Genomic DNA, 19743 nt, shown 5'->3' with positions numbered 1-19743 from the left:
CCATGGCAACCATCGTGACCTTGACGCATCTAAACTGTCGGACTGGCAGGTGTCATAAGCCCTTTAATGCAGCGCACTGACAGCCCGACCATCTGCGGTGGCGTCCGGAATAAAACCACCTCGCTCAGCATAAGCGTCATCAGAGGTACATCCAACGTAAGACGGACCAAGTACCTACACCTCACAAAGCTTTCTGTTAGACCAACGTGGTGGTGAGCCGTATCGCCGTCTATAATGGTCGAGCTAACTGGATTAGTGTAAAAAATAACTCATTAGTGCAAGTCCGTTACCGGGCTTCGAACCGGCACTCTCTGTTTGAGAAGCAAGCCAGTGTACCACAGGGCCACAGAGACTCAGTAAAACCCTCTTTAAAGTCTGATATAAAATAACCCGTTCTCATATTTCTGCCTTGACCTGCACCTTATACGTAAATCTAAACGACGAACATTTCCCAAGTATCAGCATCAATATAAAAGGTCTGCTGACGCTAACACTTTAAAGAAAATTGAGGACATTCAACATTGTCAAACGATATGAGTCCCCGGAGACATCGGGCGATGTCGGACCATGTCGCCAAATTTCGCCTGAATCTTCTATCGTGTGGATTGTGAGGTGGAGTACCAACCTCATCAACCCTGGTGTCAGGGTTACTATTGAGCCGTCAAAGGCCCCTGATATGGCTCATGTAACGAATACTTACTTACAATCAGTAAGTAGTAACCGGGACCAACGGTTTAACGTGAGCCCAACGCTCAACCACTAGGCCGCGGAGGACGTTCGCCTGATGATACTTCCTTACGTTATTTCAACAATATGGCAAACTCTTGAGATACGATGTCGTGTGATGTGGGGCGTCATCGCCCGATGTCTCCGAAAACACGTCATGTCACTAACTTTTCTCTACCATTGGATGTAGGGCGACGTCATCAGACATCGCGCGATGTCCACAGGGACACATGTCACGCGACAAATATCGCCTAGTGAAGACAAAGCTTTACACATCCAAAAAAAAATGTTTTTTTTTTTTGACGTGACTTATTGTAGATTTGCCGCAGATGACATTAACTACTTGGCCGGACAAATGGGGAGCGCTGAAGGCTCTCACCCGGTACAACGTTTAAGACAACAGGCCTGAGGGTGCCCAGTTGGGCGCGAACCTCGGCTCAGGCGTCGTCTGAGCGGAAGAATATTTGAAAGGATTAATCTACCCTAGTGGGTCGATAGCAATAAGCGCTGAATGAGGGAAATCGTCGACCACGCCGGCGGGGTCGGTATCCGGGTTCTGAAGTGTTTGGTGTCGCGAGCTGATTGGCCGCCTCTATGGTTAGAGTAATCGGGTCGTCGGGATCCAATTAAACTGTTACACTTTAGAAAATATTTTGTAAAAATGAGCCTCCAAAATTATGTAAAAAAAATGTGTACGAAATATGATCAAAAATTCACCTGGTTGTAAGGTTAAGCTCCCAATCTATCTTATTTTATATACGTGAGCTTGAAGTCGACTTTTTATCTGAATTGAATTTTCTTAGAACTTCGGGTCCAATGAAGTTACTATACTAACTTCTATTGCTACATATACGTATAAGACTGCCGAATAAATATTACTCGTACATAGAAATCCAGTGCGTTCTGGTGAAATATCGACTTCAATTCGTATGTAAATGTATGAAATGTCGGTAAATTATATGAACTGAATTTGCGCACAATGTGAATTTTGAACAGTGACGTAGTCGTAGCAATAACTCGTGCAGCGTAGCACAATCGTAGCAGCGTAGCAAACGCTACATTATGTTTGAACTAATGTATACTTAACCTTTGGTAATGAATTATAGAGCACGAAATGTATGCACTGGAATGACGATAGTAGAACTAAGCATTTAATGTTGGAAGTAAGTCTAACCTCATACGTAAAGGTACCTAAACTCACTCCTGTAATCTTTAATAGGGTAAGCAGAAGCACAAGTAGCTTGCTTGCATAGATCACGCCTCAACACGAATTGTGACATTTTCAGCCATACGAACATGTTCCGGACAAGTAGTTGATAGCCTATACGACATACTATAATATAATATAGTATCACGCATGTATCCCCGAAGGGGTAGGCAGAGCGGTATAGCACAATACATACACTCCTGGCCAGCTAAGTTTATAAGCTTATGCGGCAAATAAGTCACATCAAAAAAAGCCAAGTGCGAGTCGGACTCGCACGCGAAGGGCTGCGTACCTGTTAAACTCTTTATTGTACACATACACATACATATATAAACTCACGTCTATTTTCCACCGGGGTAAGCAGAGACTGTAGAATTCGATTTGCTTCGATCTTGATACACTTCTAACACATACACACACATACAAAACACACACACACACACACACACACACACACACACACACACACACACACACACACACACACAAAAGCTCACATTATTGTACACATGAATATAGTAAATCATGACAAAAAATGTCCTTCCTTGCAAAACACCATTTGTATGTAGGTTGTATGAAGTTGTATGGCACTAGGAACGCAGGATGTCACTAGTTCCTTTTGCCATCTGTTTCTTACTCCCTGATTTCTGATGGCTGTAACTATTTAATTTCAACGAATTTCGATTCTGTTTTCCCGTTTGGCTATGAATTTATATATCTCATTTGTAACTATACCGAAACACTTATATTTTTTTTATACCTGTCTCTGCCTACCGCTACGGGAAAACACGCATGATTATTATGTATGTATGCCAACTCCAATGCCAGTCGTGCGGCCGCTACTGTCGCTCTCGCATTGGACTTTACAGCCATTTTAAAAACTGCCACAGAAACGCTGTTTGAATCATCTGATAAAGATGTAAAGGCCTGAGATGATGCCAACTCCCCTATTGGTCCCTGTTCTTGAGGAATTACGCCTTCAGGTAGTATTGGTAATAAAATGTAAAATCGGAGTATGAAATCAACGTCTAATTCAGTGCAATGTGAAAGTACAAGTGAAAGGGGTTGCGGGGGAGGAACAATGTCAACTTAGCGCCTATTAAATAAAAATAGCAATCCGTCTTCTTCCTGTCGGGATTAATAAATATGAAAAGGCGTCGATCCCCAACAGTCCCCTATTGGCAGGAATACATTTTCGCAGGAAAAGCCAAATTTTTAACTTGTTTTATTTTTGTACGGAACAACATAATACTCTAGAGGGAAACCGTGTAAGTATTGTTTTGTGTTATATTTCTATTATATATTGTATTGTGTGGTATTTGTACAGTTTCTTGTGTGTTATTTATTCCATCAAACCATAACAAGTTCGAAGGCGGTTGTAAAGTGCGTGTTAAATAATAATTATAGCCAATATATAAAAAGAAAAAGAAAAGTAAGAAGAGAGTTACAGAATTAGAAAAAACTCCTTTCTTTTTGCGTATCTCAATATATAATATCGCATCTGTGTTATTTGGGTAAGGTTGCCAGTATCGAACTACATGTAACAAAGAGTTTAGTTCGTTTGATATTTTTAAGTCATACACAACTAACTCATTACCCCACGATTTGAGGTTTTGTAAAAAATATATAGATATATGGTTCTATGACGATCTTGTGACGTAGCAAGTAGGCGCCGCTACTTCAAAAGCGAACCCCTGATGCCGGGCAGCAGCGGTACCAATACTGGTTGGAGGCCGAGGAAATGGATTCTGGTAGGGCCCTAGCTAGAACATCACCGATTGAGAAATTGGTCGGTGTGCTGCGGAACGGAAGGCGATTGGGGCAACCACCGTTCTACACGTCCTGTCTATGGAGTACCTAATGGCGATTACTCCACCGACAAGAGCGCAGCTCTTGAATAAAGAGAGATCATCATCTTCCTAGCGTTATCACGTTTCTCACGGGGTCCGATTACCTAACCCGGACCTATCAAATCTTCATGACAGGTCCAGTTTGTTACAGAAGTCATACCTCAGAGAAGAATATCTCGAGAACGTGGGTTTCCTTACAATGTTTTCTTTCACCGCTGAGCACGTGATAAACATATATGATTCTAAAAAAAAATTGTTTGGGCCAGTGCTGGGATTCGATCCTGCAACTTCTCAATAAGAGTCAGGCATACTTTCAACGGGGCTACCTAAAAGGTATACAGGGTGTTAGTGACATTGTACCTTATGCTGAGGGGGATGATTCAGACCACGATTCTAAGTTAATATCGAGTGGAATTTCCGTCATTCAACATTCATTTAGTTATAGTTTTGTTTTTTAATTATTTTCGATACTTTATTTCAAATTGTAATCATTTAAAGATACAGTGTGTATAGTACAATAATAATTCCTTGCAATAATAATTATAAAAGAATACAATTTGTCAAATAATCAAAAAACATACGTAACTTCTAAATTAAAATAAAATAAAGCTAATTTTATTTTTCTCCAGTATTTTACAATATCGAAATTGTGGACCTCCCAGTAAGCAATTTTATATGCTCGTGTTGGGAGTGACCACGCTGCTTCCGAGAGTTACAAAACAATTATATAAATAGTTAAAAATAAAATAAAGTGTAAAGAAAAACAAAAAGTGATATGAAAACAAAAATTGTTCTGTGTCTTTAAGTGTATTTTCAATTCTATACTTTTGCGATGGAAAATTCCACCTGATATTAACTTGGAATTCTGAGCTGGATCACCCCCCTCAGTATTCGTTACGATGTCATTAACACCCAGTATAGGTATGGTAGAGTAAAAATATGTTTTCCTTATTGTCTCGTCATAACACGACATGTAGGCACGTCGCTACGAGCGTGAATTCGGAAACAACACCTTTATTCCCCGTACAATACTCAGTGTAATACATTCACGTAAATATTATATTATACCCATCTTGTAACACGTGTGAGGAAGTACCTCCCGAGTGAGCTTCAGGTAATCTCTGGCATGAACTGAATTATATAATACTAATGGTATAATGAGCGACTTTCCAAACGGCGTTCCCCAAAAACACGATAGATGGCGTTGTTAAATATTGCATGATTGTATAAATTTTGCATGATTTATGTAATTTAAAAACAGCCTCTGTGGTCTAACAGCCACTGTCTAGTGGTTAGAGCGTTAGGCTCACGATCTGGAGGTCCGGGTTCGATTCCCGATGGGGACATTGTCGAAATCACTTTGTGAGACTGTCCTTTGTTTGGCAAGGACTTTTCAGGCTTGAATCACCTGATTGTCCGAAAAAATAAGATGATTCCGTGCTTCGGAGGGCACGTTAAGCCGTCGGTCCCGACTATTAGCCGTAAAAACACCTCCACCAACCCGCATTGGAGCAGCGTGGTGGAGTATGCTCCATACCTCCTCCGGTTGATTGAGGAGAGGCCTGTGCCCAGCAGTGGGACATATATAGGCTGTTTATGTATGCATGTAATGTAATTTAAATGCACTTTAAACTATATTTTTTGTAACATCTGTCACACTGTATTTATGGCAAATAAAGAATCTTATCTTATCTATCTTATGTTCAGTTTTTTCTTCGTTTAAACTTCTAATTTCATAGATAACAGACATATCCTAAATAAACTTTATTATTATTATTATATTATTTTTATGCATCTTTCATCTTTATTTTTCACCAAAGTACAATAACAACTTCCACACATTATTATTCTGATCAAATAAAGAGAATATAGGTAGCAACATAATTATATACATAATGTGATCCAAATATCAATCAACAATTAGTTTTATATATGCATCTGCCATTACATTACTTACATTTTTGAATAATTATGTAAGTACCCCAGTACGTCAATCGCAGGATGAACTAAGTGCCCACATCTCACCGAGCTTTTTGTTAGATCAATGTGATTGAGGAGCCGAGTCACCGTTTATAATGATCGAACCAACTGTCTTAGTAAAGCACTAGACGATAGACGAGAAACATTATTATAACTTGCAACTCGTGTAAGCTCAGATGCTGCAAGTATCAGGTAACACAGGTCCCGTCCTCGACAATATAGCGTAGCTAGAAGGCAAGGCTCTTGCGTCGGGGCTGTGTTGGATCTAATTTGTATCCCCGTATTTTCCCACGCTTTGAGGAGAAATGACAATTTATTTACTTACTTATTAATATAACAAGTGGTCCCATAATCTCCAATAGTCCTACACGAACCGGGAATTGTCTTTGGGTGTACTCTCATAGTACATAAAGGGTAATCGCCGGTTGCCATTATAACTGAATTAGGGCAAAGACAAATTATAAGTAAAATGCCCAAATAGAAATAGGAGCCAGTCTAACATAGTCAAAACTCAATCCCATTTATTATGACTAATTTACGAATTTAAATTAAGAATTATATATTAACAGAGAAAAAGACGTTAGACCGCGTGTATTTTTGACGTCAATTCCATATAAATTGATTATATTGACGTTTCGTAAAAAGTATATCATTTGACCACGTTTTACCGGTTTTACCCTTGCCTGTCTTGGATGTTTGTTTGTATTAAAGTTATATACGTAGACCGTATGAAATTGGTAGTTTCTTTTTTATGTTTTTACAAAGCTTTTACAAGAAAAATAATCATAAACTTCCTGGTGATTAACTGCGTCAAAAAGAAAATTATAGTCTGCTAATCTATAAATAAAAGCCAATCTAACGTGAACAAAAATCAATTTCATTTTACTTTTCGAATTATTTTCGAATTTTATATATTTACACCTGAATGAAGGGAAGTCTGAGCCCATCAGTAAGGCGTATATATATATATATATATATATATATATATATATATATATATATATATATATATATATATATATATATATATATATATATATATACATACGCCTTACTGATGGATAATTGTCATTTCATTGAATAGAAAGTAAGTAATTTCGTATTTCTCATCAATAGGCAAAGAGTTTCCTGGTTTCCCTCAGCTCCGCCTCATAAATATGATATCAGTATAAAATAAGGAAAAAATAAAAGAAATCCGTTTTCGCTTCAAATTGAAAAAAGAAAATAACAAGGTTATTTTTAAACCCCGCTTGTAGGCATTTTCAAGGATCAGAGTATCAATGGTTTTAAATAAGATTGTCAAATAAACAACTTCACATTTCACATTTATATTTTGGTGGTTTCTAGTTTGGTTAGGACATTACAGGTTGGTCACTGATGATGTTATGTTAAGATGATCCGTGCTTCGGGAGGCACGTTAAGCCGTTGGTTCCGGTTACTCGTTACTGATGTAAGTAGTCGTTACTTGACTCATGTCAGGGGTCTTTGGAGACTCAATAATAACCCTGACACCAGGGTTGATGAGGTTGGTTATAAACCCACATGATAGAAGAAGAATATAATCAACTATAGGTTATAGGTCAATGACCATCCACACCTACACACTTACCTCTTCCCCGTCAGAAAAGCTGTAGTTATAATGTTGTTTAGCTCGCATCTTGACGGCATCAGCGAAGTCGTCGAACTTGTCTCCGGTGGGCAGCTTGAGGGACACCCGCAGTAGCGCCTCGTACGCAGCACGCGCAGCCGTGTCCAGAGAGTCGCCCGCTGCCCATCCGGTCTCGCCCCAGTAGCCACCCTGCCAAAAAATATAAATAATTGTAATTAAAAAAATATATAAATACTACTAAACAAATATAAATACAAATAATTATAAGTAAATAAAAAAAATATGAATCCAATTAACAACAAATATAAGACTTTTTGGCGGGAACAGGAACGGGACAGTTGCTTTCATCATTAAATAATCTAAATAATTAATACGAAGTGATGTTTTGTGGTTAATGATCGCATTAAGTTAGTCGGAAAACATTCGCGACAGTGTTATTAAGTATATCGGAATATTAAATAAACCAAGTGTGTCTATCTATTTTCGCTTCGTGCCAACAAACCGCTTCATAACTCAAAAGTTTATGCGATCTTTTGAGTTAATTCGTTTGGGATTCGGAGTAGGAGTCTGCTCCGAGAGTGGGGGCTAAGGTTTCATCATAGATCGTCATCACCTTTGGGGCCTATGGCGGCTCAATAATAACCCTGACGCCAGGGTTGATGGGGTTGGTAATCGACCTCATAACCCACACGACAGGAGGAGGGTCATCACCTTTCATGATTTCATTAATAATCAGGAAAAAAAATACGTAAGACATGGCTGTATGGGTATAGTTCCCTTTGCTTTACCCATCGAGGAAAACCAAAACAAAAATAAGGTATAAAGACAGGGTCATCCACATCGAATTCATAGTAGTATGATAAGTTGAATCGGGATAAAAGTGAAAAAAGAAAAATTAACTTAGAACGTTTGATTTTTTTCTTGTTACTAAATATATACCTGTAGATGTTGTAAAGAACTCCACAGTAAAATAATATAATAACATATATACATAGGCATAATAACTTATGCCTATTTCCCACCGGGGTAAGCAGAGACTATGGAATTCCATTTGCTTCGATACTGACACACTTCTATTGCATCAAAATTAACAAGTCTAAAATAAATTTGTGTTGTATAATGATTCAAATAATTTTCAACTTCGTTTTACACAAAGTCCACTTGAAGTTCAATTATACAATAATACCTCTAGTGTAACAAACTTTAAGGAATTTGCGGTCGAAGTATACAAGTAGAATTGGCTAAACAAGTAGAAGTGGCTAAACTATTCGCATATTGATTTAACTTGCACAAACTTCGGGATTCCAATCTATTTCTTATCGCTTACACATTGAAATTCTATTCCCGTTATCTCTTTAGAGACTTTGATTTGACTAAAACAAAGTATAATTAGTGTTTGGTAGTCAAAGAGCACAGAAATTATAGTATTACGCACAAAATGGACACTCCCCTCCCCGCGCCGAATTATGATACCGTTTAGTCCCCGCACGCGGTACGGCTATGGGCTCTTAAGCCTTAAGAATATCATGCAAATTAATGAGGAACTTCCCAGGCTATGTTCACCAAAAACAATATAGATGGTAGGGTCGTGTACTAGGTTCAAGATAAATTATGAAATTCTGATTACTAAATAAAGACACATCTAAAACTAACGAAAAACATTTTCTTTTTTCTATTATAGTATTTTATGCAACAGTTGTATAAGAAGGGTCAAAAAATGCGAGTGGCGTGAGTTGCGATGTGAGCCTTGGCGAACATCGCAATAAGAGACGCCACGAGCATTTTTTGACCTAGTTATACAACGTTGCATACAATACTTTTTCTACGACGACGTAATTTTAAATGAAACAAAAATTATACAAAGAAAAATTTTATTTATAAAAATTATTTTCCAACGCGCGGGAAAATGGCGGCAAATGTATACTTTTTTTATAGTATATCTATGGCACCAAACAAAGTAAAGGTGCCAGTTTCCAGGTCAAAAAAAAAAACAACAACAATGCTTTTTTGGCGACATTATAGTACAGTTACACTTTGTAAACAATGCTTTTATAGGCCATAGAGCTTTTTTTTTTTGTTTGGTTTTCCCCGAAGGGTAAGGCAAAGGGAACTATGCCCATACAGCCATGTCTTACGTATTTTTTTTTTCTTGATGATGAAAGGTGATGAATGATGATGATGAAACCTAAGCCCCCACCCTCGGAGTAGACTCCTACTCCGAACCCCAAACGAATTAACTCAAAAGTCCGCATAAACTTTTGAGCTATGAAGCGGCTTCCTAGCACGAAGCGAAAATAGGCAGATACACTTTGTTTATTGAATACTCCAATGTAATAACACTCGCGAATGTCTTCCGACTAACTTAATGCGATCATTAACCACAAAACACCACTTCGTATTAATTATTTAGATTATTCAATGAAGAAAGCAACTGTCCCGTTCCCGTTTCCCGCTAAAAAGCCAGGCCATAGAGCGTACACTTTTTCAAAGAGTTTAATTATGTATGTACTTATATTAGACTTTTTGGTTATTTAAATGCCAGATTAAAGTAGAGGAGTAGAAAATAGTATTTTATGAAAAGAGTAATAATACATAATAGTATTTTAAGAAGATGTAAATTTTGAATGGTATTGTGTGATATGGTAATATTGGGTACATTGGTAGGTTTTACTCCAGTGTTGATATGTAGATCGGTATTTTGTCCAATTTATTTTCCAACGCGCGGGAAAATGGCGGCAAATGTATACTTTTTTTTTATAGTATATCTATGGCACCAAACAAAGTAAAGGTGCCAGTTTCCAGGTCAAAAAAAAAACAACAACAATGCTTTTTTGGCGACATTATAGTACAGTTACACTTTGTAAACAATGCTTTTATAGGCCATAGAGCGTACACTTTTTCAAAGAGTTTAATTATGTATGTACTTATATTAGACTTTTTGGTTATTTAAATGCCAGATTAAAGTAGAGGAGTAGAAAAAATACTATTATGCAACAGTTGTATAAGAAGGGTCAAAAAATGCGAGTGGCGTGAGTTGCGATGTGAGCCTTGGCGAACATCGCAATAAGAGACGCCACGAGCATTTTTTGACCTAGTTATACAACGTTGCATACAATACTTTTTCTACGACGACGTAATTTTAAATGAAACAAAAATTATACAAAGAAAAATTTTATTTATAAAAATTATTTTCCAACGCGCGGGAAAATGGCGGCAAATGTATACTTTTTTTTATAGTATATCTATGGCACCAAACAAAGTAAAGGTGCCAGTTTCCAGGTCAAAAAAAAAACAACAACAATGCTTTTTTGGCGACATTATAGTACAGTTACACTTTGTAAACAATGCTTTTATAGGCCATAGAGCGTACACTTTTTCAAAAAAGTTTAATTATGTATGTACTAATATTAGACTTTTTGGTTATTTAAATGCCAGATTAAAGTAGAGGAGTAGAAAAAACTTATTTATGAATTTTAATCAAGAAAAACGTAATAATAAGTCCGACATTTTGTCACGTTTTTCTATGACGTCACAGAGTGCTTTTTCATACAAATTCCATAGTAATTTCGTGTTTTGACGTTTAGTAAAAAGTAACTGATTTGACTAGTTGGAAACTAGCCTATTACCTACTTTCTCATTACATGGGTATATAATTATGCCAGAACACAATGTAATGGCAGAAACATATATAATAGAATATAATAGAAATCATTTATTTTAGATATAAGTATTAGTATAACAGTAGAAGTGAAAATAAAATAATCGTTAAATAAATAAATAATATATATAAATAAATAAAATATAAAAATAATCGCTGCTTGATATTTGGATCAAATTATGTATAGAATGACTTCTGTTTATTTTGATCAGCATAATAATTGGTGGAAGATGTAATTGGCCGGGTGTAATAAAAAGGGTCATCAAAAACAAAGATAAGATTCTGGTTGCCTGGAAGAAATTGCTGCTTAGCAATAAGGCCGCCAGATTGTACTGTATCTATCTTCATCTGTGTGAATCTGTTTTGTATGTTGTGTGCAATAAAGTATATTTGATTTGATTTGATTTGATTTGATAAAAAATGTATAAGTCTGTTATCCATGAAATTAGAAGGTTAATCGAAGGAAAATCTGTAAAAGAACATCTATATTTTTTTCTTGAGGAATGTTGCCTGGGAAGTCCCTTATTGTATTATTAATCGATACATTAAATTATAAAGTACTTATGACGTTTAAGTAGCAGCAAGTTTAATAGTTATTTTGTTTAAGCAGTTTGACAGTGTAAACCTGGTACAACTGATAAGTAGTATGGTGTCTAAATATGAAAATTATAAAGGCTAAGCGTTGACCTTTAGCGGCTCAGTAATAACGCTGACCCCAGGATTGCTGAGGTTGGTCATCCAACGCACAACCCCTACAATAGAAGAATATTGACGTATTTCTTAATATTGTTTCCTTCTTTAACATTATACATACTTAAATAGATATACATTACCCCCTCCGGTTGATTGAGGGGACGCCTACATTACAGGTGCAGTGGGACGTATATAGTCTAATTTATGTTATGTTATGTAGATATACATTTGGCGCAAATCTTCGTAGCTCACTCACACATAGGCGTGTATAAAATCATTGTCTACAATGGCGTAATATAACCTTTATTGATTAAAATGTCGATTAATTACCAACTTACGTAAGTTTCTGACCGCAACTGGCGTATTAAATTTTAATTACGGTAACCAGATAATATTATAATTACGTATAACTAGGAATCAAGCACAACCCTGAATTCATTAATGTTATTAATTATAAATTCTGCACCAAGTAGCGAATACATTTTCAGACAATATTTAAACTCAGTGTATAATAAATAAAGCTTTATATTTCTCTTTCGCTTTTTATTTTTCTTTTATATTTATATAAAAGAGAAATGTCACTGATTGACTGAGTCATTCATCACGAAATCTCAGAAACTACAAGTGGTGGCCATTTCAGGGGCTTTTGGCGGCTCAATAGTATCCCTGACACCAGGGTTGATGGGGTTGGTAATCCACCTCACAATCCACACGATAAGAAGAAGTTTCGATCAGTAATATCTTGTTAATAAACCTACTAAACATTTCGGAATCACATCTGCGGGCATTATACGGAGCTAAATAAACACCACCAACATAGAAGAAGAAGAGTGGTAAAGGTCTCAAATTTTGCATGGGGCTCCTTTTAGGACGTCGGTGCTCACTAAGACGGGATTTTGCGAAATTCAACTACTAAGGAGGTAAAAACGGGTGGCAAAGTTTGTATGAAACTTTTATAGTTTTACTAACAGGATTTTGCGCAAACGAAAGTCGCAGGTAACAGCTGGTATAAACAAGTAAAACTAACATTTCACAGTTAATAAATAAAATATACTGAGTTCGTTGCCTTGTAGCTAATATTAAAACGTGAATGATTAATGGAAAGAGTGAAGATCATATGAGTCTTGTGATATATTGCGCTCAGAGGGCAATTCGGGGGTAATTTTGCTGTCTACAACCCTTTATATGGATACTTAGAATTCTACTTATATAAAAGGTTATGACGGATTACACACATACATTGTCAAGGGTTTCATTCTTATTTACAAAATGTTCATAAGTAAGAAAGAGTCCAGTGGTTGAGCGTTGGGCTCACGATCCTGAGGTCCCGGGTGCGAATCCCGGTGGAGACAAATCACAAAAATCACTTTGTGATCCCTAGTTTGGTTAAGATATTACAGGCTGATCACCTGGTTGTCCAAAAAGTAAGATGATCCGTGCTTCGGAAGGCACGTTAAGCCGTTGGTCCCGGTTACTACTTACTGATGTAAGTAAGTAATCGTTACATGAGCCATGTCAGGGGCCTTTGGCGGCTCAATTATAACCTTGACACCAGGGTTGATGAGGTTGGTAATTCACTTCACAACCCACACGATAGAAGAAGAAAGAGATATACCCAGTTTAGAACCCTGTCGCACTATCATATTTGACATTTAATCAGACTTACGTTTTAATTAATCAAAAAAGTTAATGTGACATGGTATCAAAATGTATAATACATATTAGTACTCGTGACCGTACATGTAGCATTATCCCGCAATACTAACCACGGCACCATTCATTCGAAAATGATTTTAAAAAAGCACTAATTGAGAGCGACTGAGATTATGATGATTTTTTTAACAACTGAGTAGATAATTATATTGCAATTGTATCTACTTTGGCGGACGACTGATTTCTATCAAAATTGTTAAACTTTATCTTGTCTATATTGTACTTAATGTGATTTATATAATGTGCATCTCATAGAAATATTCGTTATCGTGTAATATTTTTGATTTGAATTGAATTTTCGACATTATTGTATTAAATATGAACCTACAGATAAATGATTGTCGCTAATGGCGTATCTACAAAAATACATTCACAATGGCCCCGATTCTTGCAGACGCCTCCTAATTTTATTTTAAGTTTATATATACCCTTTATTTTCTTATTCGCCGAAAACGAAAGGGTCGGATGATTGACAACTATTAATTTTAAAATGGGCGAATAAAATATGTAGGCATCTCGCTGATATACAACCTGTTTGACGCGTGCTGTCAACGTAATTCTGTCGGGTTATTGCCTAATATAAAATTTTTAAATACGTGTGTTCCATAAATCTTATGCCTATCGATTACTCGTTCCTTTCCTTTTCGGCGAATAAGAAAATGACAGGTATAACTTAAAATAAACTTAGATAGTGTGTACGGGAATCAGCACCAGTGAATTATTATTTTACTTACAGTACTTAAGTACCTACTTAACATCATCATCCCCCTAGCATTATCCCGTTTTTCACAGGGTCCGCTTACCTTACCTGAAGATTTGACAGGTCCGACATTTCAGCGTCCGCCTGTCTGACTTTCCAACCCGCGAAGGAAAAATCAGCCCAATACAGATTAGGTCACATACCTCCGAAAATGCATTTCTCAGAAATGTTTCCTCACGATGTTTTCCTTCACCACTGAGCACGCAATAATCATTTGCTACTCTTACCAACAATTAAATACCTACTCATCATCATCATCAGTCGTACGACGCCCAATACCTACTACTTACTAAAATTCCGTTAAAAAACAGTGTCCTCGTGTTTCGAATTTAGTTTTATTTCCTGTAAACATCCGATTATGTTTATTAATTTTAATGTAAATAAACTTCTATTTTGAACTTTATTTCGTACACAAATCACCCCATGTTGTTCACGTATATCCCATTTCCGTTTTATGAAAAGTGTTTGTTCGAAACAAAAGAGGGTTTCCATATTATGCTAAAGGGACATTGTATGTTTCAATAATAAAACAACGAACATGTTGTAATTAGACACACACAGTAACAATACAAGCAATTAGAGCAGTATAATTAGTAATAAGTATAGTTAGTGAAGTATAATACTTAGTAAAAATAAAGTAAACAAACATAATACAATCAGCTAGAGGCTGATGCCTTCTAGTAAGCTTATAGGGATTGTGTCAGACAGATGGAACCGCTCTTACAAAGTACCCACTTTGGAAGAGCGGTGCGGCGGCGGCGGCGGTTATTACTTATATTATAATTTTTTAGGGTTGGTGTGTGTGTGCGTGTGTATTGGGGTACTAATGAGCATCTTTTACTAAAGATAAAGATAAAGATAATTTATTTGCTTAAACATGAGCACTAATTATGCACTAATTATGTATTTTAGTTAGGGAGAGTAGTTTAAGGAGTAAGTATTCATAAATTTTAAATTACTTACTATAATTGTATTTTTTTTATTAGAAGGGTCCATGTTACCAGATATAACCAAAGCAATAATAAAAGAACATCAAAAATATTACAAAATTAAGTACATAAAAGAAACAAAAACGATGTTAGTGGGAATAATGATATGGCGGTGGGGGACGTCCTCTATAAATGGACCTCAGAAAAAAGGTATGAAAAAATAATAAAAAATATATACTTTTACATTTTTCCTCATATACAAAAATATTATATAAGTAGCCTTAGATCTCGTCTTATTTACGATAAGAAGAGCGTCGTCTTCTTCTTCGAACGGCAACCAATAATGTACTTAAGTATCATCTTAAAACAAGTACACAAACCAATCCACTTACAACTTATCTAAAACCATAGAGTAAGTAACAATACTACGTACAGAACGGCAAGTCTCCGCTCCCCACCAGCAGCTGAGCTAGGTTTACCTCATTCCCCCTCGAACATAGTTTAGAATTGAATCGTATGGTGTCAGACGTCACACACACAGAAGCGCGTATACGATAATGTCAATGTGTAGTGTCAGTGTAAAACGAGGTTGTTTGTATGAAGTGTCCGGGGTGTGCTAAAACTTAGCTAGCTGTGTTGTTAGGTGTCTTATCAGGTTTGGAAACCGGATGGAAGAGTAATAGTGATTGAAAATGGTGATTTCCGACATATCCGGAAAGAAAACACGGTCGGGCAATCGTCGCTTTACGATACAACCTTTGTATACTTAATGTCATAAACACACGAGATCTATTTGAGTTTGGAATACCAACAAAAATACAATGCTTCGTATTGGTTAGCTAAGGTGGTTCTAGTTGAGATTTCAAACAGGTGAATGAAAAACTGATTAAGTACTAAATAAAGTCAGATCTAAAACTGACGATAAACATTTTCTTATTACTTATTTTTTAATTTCTTTATTAATAAAACGTAATAATAAGTCTGACATTTTATCACGTTTATCTATGACGTCACAATGTGCTTTTTCATACTAATTCCATATCGTGTTTTGACGAAAGTATTTGACTAGTTGGACCTTCTAGCCTATTTTGCACGTATCACATTCCTGTTTTATTCAATTTATTATCACTTATTTTTTTATTATGACTTAGAATCGTCTTAGAGTCGTCGTCGCCTAGCCTATTTTGTAAGCCCCGCGCGTAAGTGTTTCTCCGAAACCATTTTTCTCGCTCGGATTATATCCTTAGTGCAAATCAGGATACAGAGATAAAAGTATGTTACCTGGAATATCTCGACGTCGAGAAAGGCCCAGTCGCCGCGTGTCATGCCGAGCGAGTGAGCGGCCAGAAGGAACTCCCGCACCAGCGGCACACGAACACTCAGGATCACCACTGTCAACAAAAGCACTAGGTATATAAAAATAAGGTATAAAAATCTATGATCTTTATTGTTATAAATACATAAAAAGTATTAGTATAGACGATGTGGCTTCCTTCTTAGCATCCAAAATGGATGCACGATTATTTTTCCCTGTTCATTACATAATATTAATAAATAATATAAAAAGGTGATGTTGTGAGCGAAAAATACATTGCTTCAATACCTTTACTTAAAGACAACGTACCCGAACCTCCACCCCCGCTCTCCGAGAGTTTAAACACCCTAGTATACTTTTACCGATGGACAGACCACATCGGACATCGTTTATAAAAGGTTTAACGTTTTAAAACGAACTACGAACTTGACATAGTAGTTTAGAATGTAACAGTTAGAAGGAGTGCACCAAATGGACAAATTGGGCCAATAGAGTATTTAACCTCAAAAATAAATTATAAAATGCTAATCTACAAATAGAAGCCAGTCTAAGATGATCAAAAAATCAATCTCATTTTACTTTTCGACTTATTTTCGAATTTTATTTATGAATTAATTAAAAATGAGTACGACGTTTGACCGCTTTTGTTGATGACGTCACACGACAGTATCTCGATACAAATTCCGAAGAAAACTTTCGTTTTGACGTTTCGTAAAAAGTATCTCATTTGACTAGGTTGTGAAGTAGCCTATTAACTGACTCCAATCAGCGCGATACGGCGTTCTTTTGGAAATGGTCGTACTGTTTGCTACTTCCTATTCCATTTGAAGGCGGCGCGGCGGGGCGTCACGTCGCATTCTTATCAAACGCTTTGCACATACATACATATAACATACGTGGTCCACCACATACTTAAGAGATTAAACGAAGTTACCTGTAATTGAAGTTCTATCACAATTATACGAAGCTCCTTGTTCGAGACGGGACTCCCTCCCTTTAAAAATATCCCGCTCTAATGTCTCTACAGGTGATGGAGTTGTCCATGAAACTTGCTTTAAATATAATGACATTAGCTAACAGGTACGTTCAGGAAGCAGAAAACGAATCTTTTTTAATCTTTAGACAAGAGCTTTGAAAATAGTGACGATGCTGGAGCATAAGACGTAGACTACACTGTTAACCGTCTCGAACAAGGAGCGAGTATAATGGCAAATTTACCCTAATATCCCAGATCAATGTGATATTGACTTTCTAGCTGTGAGCTACCTCCTTCAGATATGTTGATTGTATAAAACCCTTGTCTAAAATGTAATTTCGCTACACCTTTACAGACTCGTATCACGTTCGTGTCCGTTTTATTCAATTTCTTATCAAGTACTGCTATGAAATTGAGTTTGAGTCGTCTGAAGGATGTCGCCTATAGTAAATTGTAAATATAAAATGTAAATAGTTTTAAAACTGGATCTGTCAAATCTTCAAGTTAGGTAAACGGAATCTTGGCCTGAAATTGTCATTTGTTTTGTCCTACGAATTTCATCGTACCGTGGGGTGGCTCGCTAAGTTTTATTCATGTTCAAGACATTCAGCCTTGGTTTCCACAGCAACCATATAGCGGCGCCTTATGGTGAAAACCACGAACCGACGTTTTAAAAACTCACATTCTGATGTTTTTATCTTCAACAAAACCTCGATTCCATTAAATTAATTTCAATCTGAGTACAATTGAGACCACATATTTTAACCTGGATTGAAATTTGGGTGTCCATTGCGTGGTTTTGTTAAAAAAATACATCGGAATGTGATTTTTCAAAAAGAACGCTTACGTGGTTTTCCTACAAGGACACTATTCTATTCCAGTACCGAAAAAGAGCTTCCTAAAAGTAGTACTTAATTACATTAGTTTCTCAGTAATTAAGATAACTGTCTCTCCCTTCATTTGGTACACTGAACACGGTGAAAACAAGTTAATAATACTCATCTTCACGCCTGTATCCCCAAAGGGGTAGGCAGAGCACCCACACACTCTACACAGGATCCACCAACCACTCCGCTCTACATAGAATAAGAATTATTTATTATTAACACGTTCATTGTGTAACTGAAAATTAAATATCAACCCCACACGTGCAATGTTATTTTTCGATAAACACATTGGATTTTTTGTACATAGACACTATGGCAGTAAAAAATGTGCCTCATATATGGGACATGCACGTATGAGTTTCAAATTTATTGGTTCATGTGTGGTTCATACACAGTGGATCATTAACAGTGAACGTGTTAACTGAGGTGTATTACTTATTCCTCGCATATGTTATAATACTACCGGCTCGGACTAATTAGTATCGGGCGCCGTTAAAGAGTAAGGAGAGAGCGCGCGGATTGCGTCTCGCTCGCACTAACGCGATAGACGTGTACTATCGGACTGATCGAGGAGATGAGTGAAACCAGTGAATGCTAGTTTTAGACTGATCATATATTTCTTATTATAAAAGATTACAGTTTGTACCTTATACATAGTAGGTATAACTTATCTCACTACATCTTCCATCCTTTTTTAAAAAAATAATAATAATAATAATAGATTTTTTTTTAACAATATTATAATATAATGCGGTTACATAGGTTTTTATTTTTTTTTCTACTACATACTAATCTAAATTAGTCTAAATGTACCTGTCTATAAAATTAAGTTTAGCTTTAATTACAGATTTCCCAAAAACTAACTCGAAAGGAGTAAATTTCATTTCAGAATGAACGGTCGTATTATAGGCAAAACACCAAAAGGGTAGCCAAGTGCTCCAAGTTTCGGAATGGTTATCTGTTTGGATTCGAAGGAATGACTTTAAATGTTTATGGGTTACCTCTAGTGCGCCTATGGACTGGTGATGGTATGCAGCTGAGTTAAGTTGTTTAATTTTTAGTAATTTACATACCTCTTGGAAAATTGTTGATGTAAACTCCTTTCCCCTGTCAGTAGCTATCTCCGATGGCACGCCATATCTGAGAATAAAGTTATTAACTAATGTTTTTGCTACTTCTTCTGCCTTTTTAGATATTAAAAGATAGGCTTCAATGTACTTTGTTAGTTCACACTGTATTGTGAGTATGTATGAATAATTGTTTTCGTCAGTATCTAAAGGTCCTACAAGGTCTAAATATATTTTTTCGAATGCTGTATTGGCCGTCGTAGTAATAACCATAGGTTCCTTTATAGGTTTTGAATATTTTTGCTTTTGGCATTTTTCACATCGTTGAACGAATTTTTCCACATCATCGTCTAACCCTGGCCAATAATAATAT

General features: G+C 36.4%; 1 protein-coding gene across 1 annotated transcript in view; it reads right to left on the bottom strand.

The window, feature by feature from the left end:
* LOC126374614 (atrial natriuretic peptide receptor 1) overlaps positions 1-19743 on the bottom strand; it is a 107313-nt gene that overhangs the window by 30907 nt on the left and 56663 nt on the right. Inside the window, exons 6-7 of the mRNA XM_050021304.1 lie at positions 16407-16516; positions 7373-7561 (exon numbers count right to left, since the gene is read on the bottom strand). Of these exons, the coding sequence (XP_049877261.1) occupies positions 7373-7561; positions 16407-16516 (299 nt within the window). The remainder of the gene's footprint in view (positions 1-7372; positions 7562-16406; positions 16517-19743) is intronic.

Source organism: Pectinophora gossypiella, chromosome 17 (assembly GCF_024362695.1).
Source record: "Pectinophora gossypiella chromosome 17, ilPecGoss1.1, whole genome shotgun sequence".
In the NCBI taxonomy this organism is placed as follows: Eukaryota; Metazoa; Arthropoda; class Insecta; order Lepidoptera; family Gelechiidae; genus Pectinophora; species Pectinophora gossypiella.
The sequence above is the reverse complement of the archived record's forward strand: the minus strand, read 5'-3'. Positions and strand labels throughout refer to the sequence as shown.